General features: G+C 42.3%; 1 protein-coding gene across 7 annotated transcripts in view; it reads left to right on the top strand.

The window, feature by feature from the left end:
- ENPP2 (ectonucleotide pyrophosphatase/phosphodiesterase 2) overlaps positions 1–15,020 on the top strand; it is a 110,412-nt gene that overhangs the window by 29,038 nt on the left and 66,354 nt on the right. For all 7 annotated transcript variants that reach the window (XM_084748266.1, XM_084748271.1, XM_084748270.1 and 4 more), the window contains exons 3-4: positions 10,917–11,072; positions 13,757–13,882. In XM_084748266.1, coding sequence (XP_084604392.1) covers positions 10,917–11,072; positions 13,757–13,882 — 282 coding nt within the window. The remainder of the gene's footprint in view (positions 1–10,916; positions 11,073–13,756; positions 13,883–15,020) is intronic.

Genomic DNA, 15,020 nt, shown 5'->3' with positions numbered 1-15,020 from the left:
GGGGTGGGGGGGAGCCTCGTGTGTTGTTGCCATATGGTATAAAGTACATTATTTGCTACCAGAGAGTTCTATCCTAGGAGTGAGAAGGAAGGATGTGAAAAAAGAAAAAAAGGCAATAATTAAAAAAAAAAAAGAAAAAAAGAAACTTCAAATTTAGCATGTTGGGAGTTTAAAAATTTACTTGAGACTAGGGGACCCCTCAAGGCGATCTCTTTAGAGTGTTTTGAGAGTAGCTAGCTCTGCACTCGCTGTCTTTCCTTCTGGGATAAGGCAAGGTGAGCTTTCTGAGCTTTCCTGACCTAACCAACCCATCTGGAGTGAATGGGGCTCCTTTGCAGCATGCTACACCGATCGAACAGAGTGGGGCTTCATAAAGGAACGCTTGTGCAGGCCGAGGGGGCCCAGCTGACCTGGTCTTAAGCAATGGCTTGGTTAATTTCCTGGAAATTGGAGCTGCTGATGGTTTCAGAATTAAAAATTGCATTTGAAATGACAGGTACTCTAGGGGGCAATATTTTCTTCCCTTTCACTGACATCACAGTATGTTTTCTGCCTTCCTGGGAATTTGGTGTTTCTGTGCATTTCTCCACCGGAGCACTATGAAACACCACCTGTCTTTACACCATCATAAATGTGTACTGTTAAAGTGAGGTGTAATGGAATATTGAATCTTCCGCACAGCAAATGGGTTCCTTGAGTTAGGTTTGAGAACACTGAAGGAACCTTAGGAGCTGTGGGCGAGTGAGCTGAGGTGAGGCGTGCCTTGGGGGAAGAACAAGAATGAGACCGGATCTTAAAAAATTGTGGCCCTAGGGAGCCAAATGGACAAAACTGCATTGTGTTTCTTTGGGAGAGAGGGGAGGGGTCGCTGGGCCAGAAGAGAATGCTGTTTTTATCGGAGGCAAATGCTGCCTTCAAAGCCCTCTTTTTCACTCCTGCTAAGTCTGACTGTAACTAAAAGACAGGGCACCAGGTCCTTGGCGTGGCATGTGGCTCTCTCTGACAGCCCACTGCCAGGTCTTTCCACTGCGTTTAAAAGGAACTTTTTTCCCCCCTGTTTTCTTTGAATGATACTGACAGGAGTAAATGCTGTTTCTTTAATGACTGCATTATTGTCAAACTTGGTGTTTTTTTTCTTCTTGGAAATGGATCATGAAGGTCCCAACCTGGGACCCTAGGTCCACATCATAAGTGCTATGATCCCAGGCAAGCCTCTTGTAATGTCTCAGCCCTCAGAAATGAGGATTAGTCTAAACAATTTTTGTTTCATCATCTGGATTATTAAACAAAACAAACCAATGCCCAGCTTTCTCCATCCTGTTTCATCCCCTATTAAATGTGTGTGACCTCTACCTGAAAACTTGAAAAGTGTGGATTAAGTGTACTAACCCTGAAGACATTGCTCATATGACGAATGACTTCCATATGCTGCAGGAAACAGAGACAAGAGCGAATGTGTCAATACTCCTTCTTGCAAGCTAGTTTAGTCTACAGGGTAACTTATCAATTAGATAGCATTAAGCACACCACAGAATACTTACTTCTTGAACCGTTTAGTAGAATCATTATCTTAAGCCTTTGTGGTATCGGTTGATAGTACATTTCTCCTGTGTGGGGCTTAGTCTTAGGGTGCCACACAATTTACACCCAAGTTTTAGGATTTAGATATCCTTATGGGGTTTTTATTCCTTCTTTTAAAGTAGCATAACTTTGCAGTTTTTCTTCTTAAACTTTCTTTTTGATGCAGCTTACCTGCTGTCTACATGCTGGAGTTCATTTCTGCTTGAATAGAAAAGATAAAAGATGTCTTTTAGAAACCGAGGGAAAGCTTAGTGTAGAGAGTTTTTTTTTTTATACCTTTCTAAAATGCTAACTACACTTGAAAGGGGGAACCTCCTAAATAATACAAGTGATAGGCTGTTCTGACCATTAGCAAAACTTTTGCATCAGAGTCAAGAGAGAAAGCACACCCCCCTTAAAACAACAACAACAACAACAACAACAACAACAACAACACTCTCGGGCTCCAAAGAAATCCTCCATATTTGGTGCCAGCAGGTATTTCACAAACAAGAAACACAGAGACTGTTCATTTATATGTGGCCAGGGCATCCGAATGCAAGCAGCTTCTTGTTTAGTCCTGGTAGCTCCTCAGGACTCCTGGGTACCAGGAGAGAATGTTTTGCATACGTGAGTATTCTCACTGCTCACCACTCTCACTGCTCACTGCTCCAAGGCTGTGACCATGCAGAGAAACTGATAATTAACTAGCTAACACACTTGTTGCCTGCATTTATTGTTAGGACCTGATGGTCTGTTAGAACTGGGGGGGAAGGGGAGGAATAAGAGAGATGTAGGGGGTGTAGAAAGGCCAGAATGAGTTATAAAGCTAAGGAGAAGGACACTAAGGTGAACAGGGTGGCAGAAACCAGATTTCAAAGGAAATATAAATGAGTCTAGTTGGATACTGTTGTTTCAAACATCCGACGTGGTTACTCTTACTTCTCTTTAAGATGAAACGAAAATGCACCTGCATGCAGTTGTCTGCAAACAGGCATGTGTGTGCCATGTCGTATGTCTGGAGTAGTGGAGGACTGTGCTTATAGAAGCTATGCTTTCAATACTTTTTCAGTCCCCAGGTAGACATGGGTACTCTTTGAAATAGAAGCACTGTGACACTTGAAGGACAAAACAGTTATTTGTGAGCTTATGAATACTTGGCTAATAAAAATTTGATAGCTCAGTCCAATTTATCATCATTTTTATTGATTTGAAAGGAAAGTTTAAAAGCACGTGATTGATGAATTTGCGGGTAAATATGAAATGAAAAGCATAAGAAACAATTTTATTAGAAAATAAAACATGTTAGGGGTGTGATTGTGCACGCCTGTAGTCCCAGCTCTCAGGAGACAGAGGCAGGCGGATCTCTATGAGTTTGAGGCCAGCCTGGTCTACAAAGCCAGGACAGCCAGGGCTACACAGAGAAACTCCGTCTTGAAAAACAGAACAGAACAAAACAAAACAAATAAACAAACAAACAATAAATAAATAAATAAAGAAAAAATGTTGCTAGGGATGAGATGACTCCTGTTCTTTCATAATTTTACAGTTGAGAGCAATTTAACTACCAGCCAATCAGAATGCAGGAAGCTCTAAAGTTCCCGGACGACCAGTCTGTAAGGACAGGGATCAGATAGGCGTAATGCATAGTGCGATGCGGATGTTAGACTGAACACAGAAGCCGGGGATTGGAGTCCATAGGGGTGAAGTCATCTGACTTAAGATTCAGGGACACCGTAGATTTTTCAGTTCTCTGTTGAGTGTGTCTCCATGTAGTGATTTTTTCCATTTACTTTTACATAGCAGAGAGCTCGCTCTCATGTATCTATATCTGAAATTTCAGTGAGCTTTGTGCAACACAGATTCTTTCTTTTTGTTTCTTTCTCGATTTTTCTTTTATTGAAAATAGATTTCTTTCATACAGTATATTCCAATTACGGTTCTCCTCCCCCATCTCCTCCTGGGTCCTCCCCACATCCCCTCTCATCTGAACCCACAATATTTCTGTCTCTCCTTAGAGAACCAACAAGCACCCAAAGAATAATAATAAAAGAAGAGAGCACAAACAAACAAGCATAGGGCAAAACAAACAAACAGATGAAAAAGGGCCAAAGAAAAAGCACAGCAAGAAACACACACACACACACACACACACACACACACACACACACACACCATAAATATACTAGTTTTTCATTATAATTTATTCAGATTACATCCCAATTGATTACTCTCACTTATATCTTCCTGTTCCCCCTCCCTCCCTCTTTTGCCCTATTCCCCTCCCTTAGACCTTTGACAGAAGGGGGCCTCCTCCCCCATCATATGACCACAGCCTATCAGGTCTCATCCAGATAGCCTGCTTCTCCTTCCTCTGAGTGCCACTGGGCCTCCCCATCAAGGGGAAGTGGTCAAATAGGGGGCACCAGAGTTCATGTCAGAGGCAGTCCCCACTCTCCCTGTAACTGTGGAGAATGAGCTGTCCATTGGCTAGATCTGAACCTGGGTTTTAGGTCTACTGCATGCATTGTCCTTGGTTGGTGCAGCAGTTTGTGCAGGCCCCCCCTAGGTCCAGATCTGCCAGCCTTGATGGTCTTCTTGTGGGGCTCCTGGACCCTTTGGGTCCTTCTAGCCCCCCATTCTTCCATATTGCTGTCACCTGGAGTCCATCAGTGAATCCCAGCATCTGTCCCAATCCCCAGATGAGTGGAGATGCTCATAGGACATCCATGTCTGGCTCATATCCATTAATAAGTGAGTATATACCATGCATGTCTTTCTGGGTCTGAGTTACCTCACTCAGGATGACCATTTCTAGTTCTATCCATTTGCCTGCAAATTTCAAGATTTCCTTGTTTTTAATAGCTGAATAGTATTCCATTGTGTAAAAGGACCACAGTTTCTTTATCCATTCTTTGGTTGAAAGACATTTAGGTTGTTTTCAGATTCTGGCTATTATGATTAAGGCTGCTATGAACGTAGTTGAGCAAATGTCCTTGTCTGGTGGAGCATCTTTCGGGTATATGCCTAGGAGCGATATAGCTGGGTCTTGAGGTAGCACTATCCCCAGTTTTCTGAGCAAGCACCAGATTGATTCCAAAGTGCCTGTACAAGTTTGTACTTCCAATAGCAATGGAGGAGTGTTCCTCTTTCTCCACATCTTCACCAACATGTGCTGTCACTTGAGTTTTTGATCTTAGCCATTCTGGCAGGTATAAGATGGAATCTTAAAGAGTCATTTAAATACAAGATTTTTACTTTTTAAAAATATATTTTATTAATTTATTCATATTACATCTAAATTGTTATCCCATCCTTGTATCCTCCCATTCCTCCCTCCCTTCCATTTTCCCCTTACTGCTCTCCCCTATGACTGTGAATGAGGGGGACCTCTTCCCCCTGTATATGCTCATAGGGTATCAAGTCTCTTCTTGGTAGCCTGCTATCCTTCCTCTGAGTGCCACCAGGCCTCCCCATCCAGGGGATGTGGTCAAATATGGGGCACCAGAGTTTGTGTGAAAGTCAGTGTCCACTCTTCACTCAACTATGAAGAATGTCCTGTCCATTGGCTAAATCTGGGGAGGGGTTCAAAGTTTACTGCCCGTATTGTCCTTGGCTGGTTGCCATAGTTTGAGGAGGGCCCCTGGGCCCAGGAAACCTACAAGAAGAACACAAGATTTTAAATGGATAAAAATCAGCCAATCTTTCAAAATCATGACTGGAAAAGAACACCCAAAATTTGAAACCTTGCATATAAAATTTGAAAACTCTTTGATTAATGATGTACTCCTTAGTCAATGGATGTAGTGCTTAATGTAGAACTTAGTCAATGGGTATAGTATTTAATGCCTATAATCCCAGTATTTGGGAGTCTGAGACAGGGCGATTGAAAGTTTGAGGCTATCCTGAGCTACATTAAGAGACCCAGTATCAACTAATCAAATTCAACAATCTTCCTTTGTTAGTCAAATAATGCGGCCATGCAGTGCTCTTCTGAAATCTTATCTGAGCTAGCTGCTAGCTGATATGCAACTCATGGCTTGATTCTTCAATTAGAAGAAACAATTTTGAAAGCAAAGTACCATGATAAGACCGGTGAACACAGTGTATGTTGGAAAAGGTGTATGGAGGAGCTTTTGCCTTCTCTGTGTTAATAAGGTTGCTGTCTACATTTGTGGTTGAGGGAGTTAACATGTTCTTGTTTGCTAGCAGCTTTGCAAAGTACTCAGATTTATGTGATCAACTACATTGAGTGCCATTCAAATGATCTAGAGGTTAATTTAGAGTTTTAAAGTTTTCATTAAAATGACATAGTATTCTACACACGAATATACTGTGTTTATAGACACAGTGTTTTCAGAGTAAAGATATTTGAAAACTTGCCAGGTGGACCCATTTATCTACTTCTGCCTGCCTGCCTCCCTCCCTCCCTCCCTCCCTCCCTCCCTCCCTCCCTCCCCCTCCCTCCCTCCCTCCCTCTCTCTCTCTCTCTCTCTCTCTCTCTCTCTCTCTCTCTCTCTCCTACCTCTATCACATCTCCTCTTACCCTATGAAATCTGGCCTGGCAGCTATGGAGAGGAGACAACAGTGGATGTTTTTAGAAACTCTATACTTAGGAAGCAGTGAAAACTGACATTTGGATCTGTGTATAAACTGATGGTGCTTGTTAAGGAATGAAGTGAAAGCCCCCAGAAAAAAGGAGAAAATGCAGCTCAGCCAAGAAAGAATGATGAGGTTGCCTGGTGGTGGTGGTGCATGCCTTTAATCCCAGCACTTGGGAGGCAGATGCAGGTGAATCTGTGAGTTCGAGACCAGCTTGGTCTACAGAACGAGTTCCAGGACAACAAAAGCTACACACAAAAACCCTATCTTGAAAAACAAAGAATGAGAAACCAAAACAAGGTGAGAATGAATGAGCTATGCTCTTCAGAAGATGCGTGTGACAGCATTCCAGTCTCTGCCCACACGTCCCAAGCCTTTGCTCGCAGGTTACACTTGAGACAGGAAACTAGGCAGAAGGGAACCTGCTCTGTTTGCATGCATAAGAAGGCTGCATAAGAACAGCCCGCAACCCATTTCAGGGCTTTGTACTCAGCAGACACCTGGGCTAAGCACTACGAATAACGGGCACTGATAGGGAACATCTGCACCCCTGTCAGGACCAACCCGTTAGAAGAAACTTTAGGCTAGGCTAAAACACTTGGAAATTTAAATCTCACTACCCTTACCAGCCATCTTCCAGATCCGAATTTTCCTCCTAACAAGACGATGTAGAGGGAAATATGATTGAGAATATAGAGGAGAGTCAGCCTTGATGTTCCTTGTCATCAGTCAGCCTCTTCCCGATAGTCCAATTAAATTGTCAGTAGCCTGTGGTTTTTATGTCTGCAGAGTAAACAATACCAGAGGCACACAGTTTTATCTCTTTCTCTGTGCATGTGCGCAGTGAAGTAAACTATCCTAGAAAGGGGTTTTACTTAGCAATTGAAAATAACCTTGCCTGTTCCTATCTGAATTACAGATTTGAAAGAAAGAAATTGTAATTTACATTTGTGTTCTGTTAAACCATGAAATTATACTTTGGTGAGACGGAGCACCCAGCACTGGTGCGGTTGTGTATTACAGTTGGTGTGTATCCATTTTAAAACTCAAAGTCCCTCAAAACTGACTTATATAGACCTGCAACGTTTGCCTTTTAAAACTGTAGAACAGACAGACTTTATCTCTGAAGGGAAAGAGCATTCATTTGAAGATGCAGCTTAAAGGCAGCTTATAATTTGAATGTCATAGGAGTACCGGCAAGGACCTCCACCACACCCTCTTCTTCTCGCTTGGTACTTATGAATGCTTTCTGTTTGCTTGCTTTTTTGTCTTCCTTACTCTGTGATGCTACGGCTGTCTCAAAGGAACTATGGGATGGCAACAGTTCCCTGCCATGTCATTTTCCTCCTCTCAGCGAGATACAGAGGTGTTTATGGTTTCGTCTGATTGAGATCAAAATAGAGGAGGGTCTAGGTTGGAAATCTCAGGTGCGTCATTGAGAATCTTTTCCATATTTGGCATTGGATCAATTCTAATAGAAAAGCAAATCTTCAAAAGGACCAGGACTAGAGAGATGCCTCTGAGTGGAAAAGTGCATTTCTCTTAAGTCCAAAGGACCAGTGTTCGAAGAACCCATGTAAAGCTGCAAGGAGAGGGTCGACTTTAGGAGGCTTTAATCTACCTTCCACATGTGTGCCATAGCATGTGCACATGCAGACATCCACATGGATAGAATAATAAGAAATACAGTTCCCCAAAACAAAACACCACCACCACTACCACCACCACCACCACCACCACCACAACAACAACAACAACAATCTATCCTTAGGTGGATTTAGGCAGAAGGACACAGACACTGCGTAAGGAATTTTTAAAAAGCCAGTATATGGAGGGTGACTTGTAGAATGAACAGGACTGTACTTGTTAGGACAGCAGCGGGATGGGAAAGGCCAAGTGAATTCTCAATTCAAGTTCTCTCTCTCTCTCTCTCTCTCTCTCTCTCTCTCTCTCTCTCTCTCCCTGCTCCTGTTTACTTACTGATTTTGTTATTTTGAGGCAGGGTCTCACTAAATAGCTCTGCCTGTCCTGGAACTCACTATGTAGATCAGATTGGCCTCAAACTCACAGAGCTCTGCCTGCCTCGGCCTCCCAAATGCTGGGGTTAAAGGAGTGCACCACCATGTGTGGCTCTCTCTTTTTTTGCTTTTAAAGGGAGAACATCTCAAGTTTCTTGAGGTTACTGGATTAGAAAGGCTCTTTACATGGCTCATAATCGCAGATTATCCTTTCTGTCATTCTCAGTTTCACTCACCGTTGTCATCCAAGAATGAATTTTGGCCCTTATTTCCCCTGACTCACTCACTCCTAACTGAAGCTGCTGATAGCCCAGATGCTGAGATGTGTCTCTGCAGGACAGATGCACCTCTGACTGCTGTCTTCAGTAGAAATCTTGGCCAGGAGGACCGTAGCTGCTAAAGCAAGCTGTTGAGAGGGTTCAATCTTTTCCAGTGACAGCAAGGGGCAAATTGAGAGAATGACTGTTATTGTAAGAAAAATATTTGCAAAATCTCCTTGGTAGGATGGGCAAAGAATGATTGGATCACAACCCAGCTTAGGATGTATACAGGTGTTTTAGAAGTAAAGGATCAAGGAACACATTTTGATGAGGAATGCAAATGGTACATAGACAATAAAAATGATTTGAATATTGTCTGGGACCTCACAAAGAAGACAACACAGGGTGAACGAATGCCTTCAGATCTCATTTCTTTTTCCCAGCTATTAGAATAGCTGACCATGTTCACAGACACAGCTCAATAAGAGCAATTGCTACTTGAATTGATTAGACAGCCCTTGGAACGATTCTATGCAAGCACTACCCTTAAACAAAGAACAGTCAACCACAAGTTTTTCATTATCTTTCGCTATGGGATTTTCCTCTATTTTTCCTTCTTGCCTGCCATGGTTTCTTATGGCTCTGCATGTACAGTTGATAGGTTGGCCAAAATCAACAGAAAAGTGTGGTTTATGGAGCGGAGGTAAGACGCTACATTGCAAACAGACACAATTTTTTCAACGGAACTGATGTGGTTTGTATTTATTTCAACATCCCCAAATCAACTGTGAGAAAGCATTTCTCATACACGGTCTAGTGAGTCTGTCTAATGTCAATTGATCCACTGCCATAAAGGCTAGGATTGGCCGACTCTGATTCTGAATGGGAGAGTTGACTAAGGCATGAACTCAAATAGATGGCATGGATGCATCGAGAACCGCCACTTAACAGCTATAATCTTCCATCTTGCTTGTGCTTGATTTTTAAAAGTGATATATATGCATTGCAAAAAGGGTAATTTTCTAAACGCAGAAGTCACAAACATCATGTTATAAGTAGCATTTGCTAAGACAAGCTGCATATTTTGTGATACATATTTCATCTACCTGCATGAGTGGAAAATAGAAGACAGTGAACTAAAAGGCCGGGACAGTTATCTGTGAGTTCATAAAATGTTGCAAATTTCAAACTAGAGGATTTTTTTTGAAAGGATATTTTTAAATAAAATAAACTTTTATGTATCTGGCTTTATTTTGGGGCCTACTCCACAATATTGATGACTTCTTCTTCTTCTTCTTCTTCTTCTTCTTCTTCTTCTTCTTCTTCTTCTTCTTCTTCTTCTTCTTCTTCTTTTTCTGTTCTTTCTTTTTTCCTGAGACAAGGTTTCTCTGTGTAGCCTTGGCCATTCTGGACTCACTTTGTAGACCAGGCTGGCTTTGAACTTACAGAGAGCTGCTGCCTCTGTCTCCCTGAGTGTTGGGATTGCAGGTGTGTGCCACTGTGCCTGGCTAGATGGTTGTGAGCCACCATATGGTTGCTGGGAATTGAATTGAGAACCTCTGGAAGAGCAGGCAGTGCTCTTAACCCCTGAGCCGTCTCTCCAGCCCAAAACATTGCAATTTTAATTTGTGTGTGTGTGTGTGTATGTGTGTGTGTGTGTGTACACACATGGGAATGCAGTGTCCGTGCAGGGCCAGAAAGGGAGTCAGATCCCCTGGGGCTGGAGTTATATGTGATCCAGTTATACGTGATTATATATGCTAAGATTGTTTTTTAGAAAACATGCTCATATTTCCTTATATTTTTGGTGGTGGTAACAGCTTTTCATGCAAAATCGTCTATAAGGCCAGGCTGTCTCTCCTTAGTGCTTTATCATAGGCATACCGTCAAGCCCAGCTAGCAGTATGGGTTGTTTTTTTGTTTGTTTTTACTTTTTTTGAGGCAGGGTTTCTCTATGTACCTCTGGCTGTCCTGGACTCACTTTGTAGACCAGGCTGGCATTGAACTCACAGAGATCCTCCTGCCTCTGCCTTCCTTAGTGTTGGGATTAAAAGCATGAGCCACCATGCTCAGCTTGCAGTATGTTTTTTTAAAACAGGAAGTGAACTTTTATTACAACAGGGGCACTCACTATTGCATATGTACATACTAATAATCGTAGTCATGAGTAGAGCAGACATTGGTTACTCCGAGCATGTTTGGTGTCCTGATGTACTCTTCACACAGGTTATTTCGTTCAGTTCTCCTTTCACTCTGGACTGGCTTTCATGAACCTCCCATTTTACAGATAAGGAAGCTGTGGGTTATGCAAGTCGGACAACATACTTGAGGTACCCAGGTAGCGGGCACTGAAGACAGGCTCCTCAGCCAGAGTTTGCCTACATTTTCACCCCAATTGCTTCCAAGTGCCACTCTTGCATTGGTGAAATGGCCATTCCCTAAAGCTGTTGTTTTTGCCTCTCCTTTGACCTGGCAGTGTTATCTGACTCTCCATGGACCAACACATCTGGATCCTGCAAGGGGAGATGCTTTGAGCTTCAAGAGGTTGGGCCTCCTGACTGTCGGTGTGACAACCTGTGTAAGAGCTACAGCAGCTGCTGCCATGACTTTGATGAGCTCTGTTTGAAAACAGGTAGGTGACTTCTGGGGGCCCCTCTCCTCCAGCAAAAGGCTTAGTGACTGATTCTTAGCTGCTGTGCATCTCTGCTTTGGCCTACTCATATAGTGGATTTTCATTTGTTTCTTGAATGACTGATGGTTGTGTGAAGAACATACTCTGTGTGAATAACTTGGCTCAGACGTTCTTGGCCCAGGCAAGGAAGGTGCTTTCCAACTGCAGGCACTGTAGGCTGGTTTTTAAAACATTTGTGGCCAGGTCTTTGTCCATCCTGTTCACCTCACATTTGAGGCTGAGGCTTGTGCACAGTTTGAAAGTACTAGGTTTAAAACTAGTCCTCTTCCTGTGTTTTGTGCAAATGGAAACCATTTATTCAATCATTCTGGGGTCTTGTGCTCTGGGCAGCTCTGAAATCTTCTACACTTTCCTGTTTCCATTTATCCTGTAGTGGAATGGCCATCAGAACAGATGAGCTATTGAGTGGGTGCACATGAGTCAAAGAAAAAGTAGCCTTGGGGAATTTTGTGATTATATTTACGCTTTTTTCAAACCCAAACATTTTTAGACAGGACTTTTGGAGTATCTTGCAGGCTTACCACCTGCAAGATGGTGTCTCTGGGTAAAAACCTCATGCAATCTAACTAAGAAAAAAATGGCAAGGATCCCTGCTTTGAATGCTGAAAACTGGCTTCTCAGCTCCCCTGACAAATTATGACTTCTGTACATGGGTGGCATTTTGGAAAGACCAACTTAACCATTGCTATTTGTCTGATCTTTTTAATGAGACATTATTGACTTAAACCTTAGTTCCTGATTTATTTGAAAAAGGCAACAAAAAGCCCCTTACTAATTGGGATTTATTTTCCCTACAGCCTGCAAAATATAAGGGTTTCATTGCTTTCATTTTGCGTAATGCATTTCCTAAGGAGGCAGAGACATTTTTGTTGTGGATTTCCTGCGGAACTTCTATCAGGTTCTTCAACTGCAACTCCACAAGCTTAAACTCTGAGTCTCTTGTAAACTGAGTGTTTGAGTGGAACTGATGTCCCAAAAAGCTCTGGGATGCTAAGACATAAGTGTCAACCAGCAACCTGTGTCTGTTTGCATGGAGAATTTAGAACATTTTATGTTTATGCCTTACTTTGAGCATCTTGTCCCCAGTAAGCTGTGTCAATCTTCTAACATTCTGGTCTTAAAACTCTTTGCATAGAATAACACAGCCCTGATTCTAGTTAATTCTCTTTGAATGTAGCTCATGGCTTTCTTTCTAGCTTAATAGACACTGTAACACCATTCTGTAAAGGACTTCATTCTCCGGTGTCTGAAGCCAACATGTACTGAATGTGGAAGAATTAAATGTCAAATAACAAGAAAAAGTTGAAAGGGGAAAACAAAAGGTCTTATGGTTCTGCTATGCCACGACAGGAAGCAAGCCAGAGATTTCTGTATAAACTCTTTTTCTCTGTTTAGCATGTCTGGATATTGTATGTATATTTATGTGTGTATTTATATATACAATCATGTGGGAGACAGCATCTGTGCCTCTAAGTCTTTTTAAACTCCATCCTTTCAAATGGCAGCATAGCATTCCATTGGGTTGGAGCATAATTCACTGACTATTCCAGGTCTGCCTATTCGATCGCCTGGCAAGGGCTCCTCTTGGTAGACTGTCATGAAGGAGCAGCCTTGCTTTAGAAGAATGGCATTGCTTTCTCCTGACTACACATCTCAAAGGATGAAGGCTTCAAGTATCCATGTGTGCTCTAGTTTAGGGACATTTTCCTGGACCATTCTTTCAACAACCCTTCTACCACCCCATTCATGCCTTTTGCCTCTTTTCCCTTGGCTGAGTGATGGTGTCTATTGGTTACATGCATGCGGTCTGTCTTTCTGTTTTGGATATGAGCTCCAGGAAGATGGAGCTCTTGTCTTTTGTGCTTTGCTATACCCTCAGCACCCAGAGGATGGAAAACAATGAGACAGACGGATTATGGGAAATGGGGAAACTAAATATAAATACATGGATTAACCCTCAAATTCAAGAATCATAGGCCATTTCCATCCTCATTATAAAGGCATTTAATGAATATCCATTGAACAGCTAGAATGTGGTGGTTATTCTCACAGTCTTATAAATTATAAGGAACAATATGTTTTTGTTTTTCTTAACTTTCCTTAAGACTTGTAATTTATTTTCTTAAAACTATCAATAAAAATATAGTATTAGCACTCTGATTAAAATAAAAGGGTTACTTTTTTCAGTGTTTCTTTGATGAACTGAATCCTAAGCTTGGTAAGTATGCTGTGTCACATTCATTGACTTCTTTAGGAGCAGGGAGCTTCCTCTTGTAGATGGCCATTTTGAGATTTGGAGGTCATTGATTCTTCTTAATGTTCTTTCTCCTTTTGTGGTACTCAGGGCCGTTCTGGATGGGTGGGGTTACTCTCTGACTTTCTGGGTTTTGTTTTTCTATGAGAGCTTGGTTCTGCTGTGAGCTTGCCCTCTGCTTTGAAAGAGTAGAAATCCTATCTGTAAGTTCTTCAGATGTCTTCTTGGCCTCTGGCTGAATCAGGTTTCATAAACAGATTAAATGCTGTGGGCTTCTGGCTCTTTTTGTTGGAACCCCTTGTAAGCAACTGTGGCCTCTTTCATTTGGTTTGTGTGCATCAGTGAGAGTGTTTCCTTGTAATGCTTTCAGCTCGTGGCTGGGAGTGCACCAAAGACAGATGTGGAGAAGTACGGAACGAGGAAAATGCCTGTCACTGCTCAGAAGACTGCTTGTCCCGGGGAGACTGCTGTACCAATTACCAAGTGGTCTGCAAAGGTACATGCTCTTAGAATGCCTCGAGCCATTAAACACTGGGCATGTGGCAAGACTTCCTGAGTTGTCTGGATATAACACCTTAGGTGTGGGATTTGGAGGTGGGAAAATTGTTTTTTTTTTAATTTGCTTATTTTATGTGTATGAGTGTTTTCCCTGCATGAATATCTATCTATCTATATCTATATCTATCTATCTATCTATCTATCTATCTATCTGTCTTTCTATATATCAGGTGTGGGCAGTGTCTGTGGATGTCAGAAGAGGGGCATCAAGTTCCCTGGCACTGGAGTTGTGGGTGGTTATAATGCACCATGTAGATGCTGGGAACCAAACTTAGGACCTCTGAAAGGGCAACAAGTATTCCTAACCACCGAGCCATCCCTCTAGCCTCAGAACTATACTTTTTAATTTTTCACACTTTTTCTTAGCTGTCATCATCTGTATTTGATTGATGTAAAGCAGCAAAAAGTAAATAGACATCTGAGAATTAGATAAGACACCATAACAACTAACGTATTTCTGAGCTTCCTTTCCTGGTTAATATAAAGTTTCTTAGCACCTGAGTCTGGAATTTGGTCTAAGAAGTGTATTGAGAAAAATGATCCACAGGAAAACCATGGGTGAAGGTCAGGGAAGTGGGACTGGGAAGGGGGCGTGGCAATGCAAGTCGTCATAGATGAGCCTCGCCTTGGCTTGTGGGATGGCTAACCTGAGAGTGTGTAGAATTACCTGGGATATGGGGCCTCTTTCAACGCCTAGAGGGGGAACTATTTTGATTCCTTACTTGCATTAAGTGAGGTGGAGCGACCCATATTTACACACACAGAAATGAGATCTTAAGGTTTCGTTTTCTGTGCATGAGGGGTTTGGCCACACGCATGCCTGGTTACCATGGAGGTCAGTAGAGGGTATCCAGATCCCCTGGAACTGGAGTTATGGATGATTGCACGTAGGTGCTAGAGACAGAACCCTGGAACTCTGCAAGAATAATATGTGCTCTTAGCCATCGCGCCATCTTTCCATCCCCCAAGACAGACGTTTTAAAAATAACTTTTATAGAATTTGTTCTTCGAAAGTGTCATGCACGGTGTATAGTCCTTTCTACCCACTGTAGCCCTCCACCCACTTTTACCTCCCT

This window comes from Acomys minous (assembly GCF_964271855.1).
Source record: "Acomys minous genome assembly, chromosome: 12".
In the NCBI taxonomy this organism is placed as follows: Eukaryota; Metazoa; Chordata; class Mammalia; order Rodentia; family Muridae; genus Acomys; species Acomys minous.
This window is presented reverse-complemented; position numbering and strand designations above follow the sequence as displayed.